The 3,299-nt window shown below is 34.4% G+C and overlaps 1 protein-coding gene across 1 annotated transcript in view; it reads right to left on the bottom strand.

The window, feature by feature from the left end:
* Window positions 1-1,581: 1,581 nt before the first annotated feature.
* Window positions 1,582-3,299, bottom strand: part of LOC128248075 (mucin-like protein) — a 48,618-nt gene continuing 46,900 nt past the window's right edge. The window contains exons 22-23 of the mRNA XM_052968488.1: window positions 3,137-3,178; window positions 1,582-1,713 (exon numbers count right to left, since the gene is read on the bottom strand). Coding sequence (XP_052824448.1) covers window positions 1,582-1,713; window positions 3,137-3,178 — 174 coding nt within the window. The remainder of the gene's footprint in view (window positions 1,714-3,136; window positions 3,179-3,299) is intronic.

Here is a 3,299-nt window from a genome sequence, read left to right as displayed (position 1 = left end):
ATATATATATATATATATATATATATATATATATATATATATACAGCAGTGGGAATGTTTTACTAAAATGGGAAAATATATTTATCTCTAAATATGACTAGGGTGCTAGAAATACCCAAGTTATATTTAATACCAATTATGTGTGTGCGCGCGTGTGTGTATATTCATTTGCATGTATATGTATATGTGTGTCCACGTCCATAGTCCATATATATGTGTATAGATTGAGAGATACGTTATTAGTTAAAGTGAAATAAACACACTATATAAATGACATTGGTTTTCTGTTGCAGGAGTAATGTATATAGAATTTGATAGATATGTATGTAACACTAAAAAACAGTTATATACACATGAGATTAAACTCACCGCTTGTTTTAGTTTGTCTTTTAGATTATCATTGAAAGTCATATTGATCCAAATGGTAACAGCATAAGAGAAAACTGAAAAAGAAAGAGAATACTGAATACAGTTCGGTGCTAAGAACTGGAGATGATACAACACATTATGTAAACCTTTTTCGTTGGATACCAATTAAGCTACGCATAAATATTTAGTACACTTACCATTTGCAATAGAATGGATTACAGTCGTTTCAGCAATTATTTAAATGGTGTTATTGTGATAAGTATATTGAGAGAAAAGTCAGATATAGAATAGACGTATTTGTTCCAGATATTCATACCAACGCCTATACAATGCTAAGTAGTCATATATCTCCTGTACAAGATACTTGTTCCTATGATGCTATGATGCTATGATACTCCCCCACTTCTGCTCGTGATCAGAGATGCAAATATTGTCAGCCACTAAGGGACACACTCAACTGGTTAAGGTCAAACAAGTGACAACGAAATCTGAGGTATTGAGCAGAATATTTGCTGTAGTCCATCTTTTATACTAAGACAAAACAACGTACATGATAACACTTCCAATCAGTTATGATCAGAAGCCATGAGAGCTACTCCTGATACTGCATCAAGGCATTTATTTATTGTTGTTGTTGTTGTTGTTGTTGTTGTTTTTGTTGCTGCTGCTGTTAATTTTGAGCCGTAAATGCAGAATGTGTGGTGAGAGAGGTGAAACGATATGGCTCATTGTTAAAAAAAGCACCCGAAACGCGATTGCAAAATACGATATGAGAATAGACTAAAAAGAGCAAAGACGTGATACGATCAAATCCCAGAAGGTATTAACGGGAATGAAACAAAATATTGTGGAGAGGAATGATTCAGTGTGACGACCAGATCAGACATCGGAAACCTGATATTGCTGTGGTGAACAGAAAAGAAACAAACTCGCATCATTTTTGACATAGCGTGTCACGGTGACTTCACGATCAAAGATAAAGAGAAAGAAAAACTGAACAATTATGACGATTTGAAGTGAAAAATATGCAGGTTCTGGGCTATGAAGAGAGTGGGCTTGATATCAGTAGTAATTGGGGCGCGTGGAAGTATCAGAACTCAACTATTAACATGGCTCGAAAAGATTGGTGCAAATGTAAAGATAAAACTAGAAAAATCCGCAGTTATGCTTGAATTAGTAAGTAAACAATAGTATTGGAGTAATTGGGTAAGTCTAGATTACCCAAGTACCGTAATGTCGGAAAATACCTCTAGTTCGTAAAGCAACTATATTACTATCAACTGATTTCGTAAAGCTATACGGAGTATAAGCGATAAACAGGGAATACGAGGCACCAGAGATAAACTGGAAATGCGAGGCAGCATATGTAATGTGCAAGAGTGAACACCGGGCTGGTGCGGTCATGTCACGCGTATAAATGAAGACAGTTTCCTCATTACTTCGTAAAATTACGATATTAGTATCAACACAGGAACTATAATGAAGATGAAGGATGAGACAATACAGCTTGTAATAATGACAAGATTTTAACAGTGATTGAATATTCTGTACTGATTAAACTTCCTGACAACCAAACCAAGAAAACTAGTTTTCATATCAGCTCAATACGTAGCCTTAATTTCAGTAATAATATTTACAAGTTCGAATCTTCCAGTCCACTAATAGAGTCCGTTTTAAGAATTAAACATAATAAAAAAAAATAGCACAAGTGTTTCATATCCAGTTCAATGAACTGTTTGTCCAAGAGAATTAGTATTCAGTCATTTAAACAGCACGTCTCATTAACCCTAATATACCAAAATAATAATCCTATATTGGTGCAAATCTTTCTTAAATAGCGCTTATACGCTTACTTCATTTCATCTAATAAACTGCAGTAAGCCATAAAGCCATAACTTTCTGTCCTAACGTGTATGTAGAACAGAGACGTTACACACACGCGCACACACATACATACACACACACAGAGATATTTACGAAGGTGTACTGAAAAATTCCTGGCTTTGGATAAACGAAAATACAGGACAATCAGTTAATTATGATTTTTACTAAGCATAATCCCCTTTCAGATTCACACATAAATCGCAGCGGTCCTTCAGTTTTTCTACGCCCAGAAGGGTGATAATACATCACTTCACACAGCTAAAGTTGTTAATGGATGGCATGAGGAACATTCTAGCTAGTGAAATTGAACATCTTATCTGGCCAGCAGAGTCACTAGATCTCAATATTATCGAACATTTATGATGCATTTTAGAAAAACAAGTAAGGAGTCGATAACCTCCAGCATCATTACTACAAGAACTGGATATTGTATTAGCTGAAGAATGGACAAAACTTCTTTTGGAAACAATTCAAAGTTTGTAAGAGTCCATACCTCATAGAATTCAAGCTATACTGAAGATGAAAGATAAGACTATACAGCTTGTAATAATGACAAGTTTTTAACTGTGTTGTTATAACTAAAGCGAAGGCTCAGTTAAAGAGACGTAAAACAATTGGTTATTAAAGAGATTGCTTGATCTAATTCGTAGTGCTTCACTATATTCTAAGTGGTCCTATTTAATTTTTGATTAAGTAATCTGGCAGTGACTATAACCCTCCACAGAACCTGGCTTGTCACAGAAAGTTACGGCAGCAACCTTTTCCTTCTAGCTATGTTTAAATATGGTTATCTCTAGTGAGAACGTTTAATCATCATCAGGGGAAAGCAAATTTTATTAATAAAATACAATGAAATGTTAGAAATTTATAAACCACTATTTACCTTCTGTTGTTGGTACTGTGGATATTTCCGTGGTTTTATCATCTGGAAAAAAGATAAGATCATACACTATACTTTTATAATTACAGTAAGGTGATATAGATTTCGGTTTCCATTTTAGAAAGGCATATGTGTGTGTGCGTGTAGAAATACAAATGTACATGCA

This window comes from Octopus bimaculoides, chromosome 6 (assembly GCF_001194135.2).
Source record: "Octopus bimaculoides isolate UCB-OBI-ISO-001 chromosome 6, ASM119413v2, whole genome shotgun sequence".
NCBI classification, from domain to species: Eukaryota; Metazoa; Mollusca; class Cephalopoda; order Octopoda; family Octopodidae; genus Octopus; species Octopus bimaculoides.
This window is presented reverse-complemented; position numbering and strand designations above follow the sequence as displayed.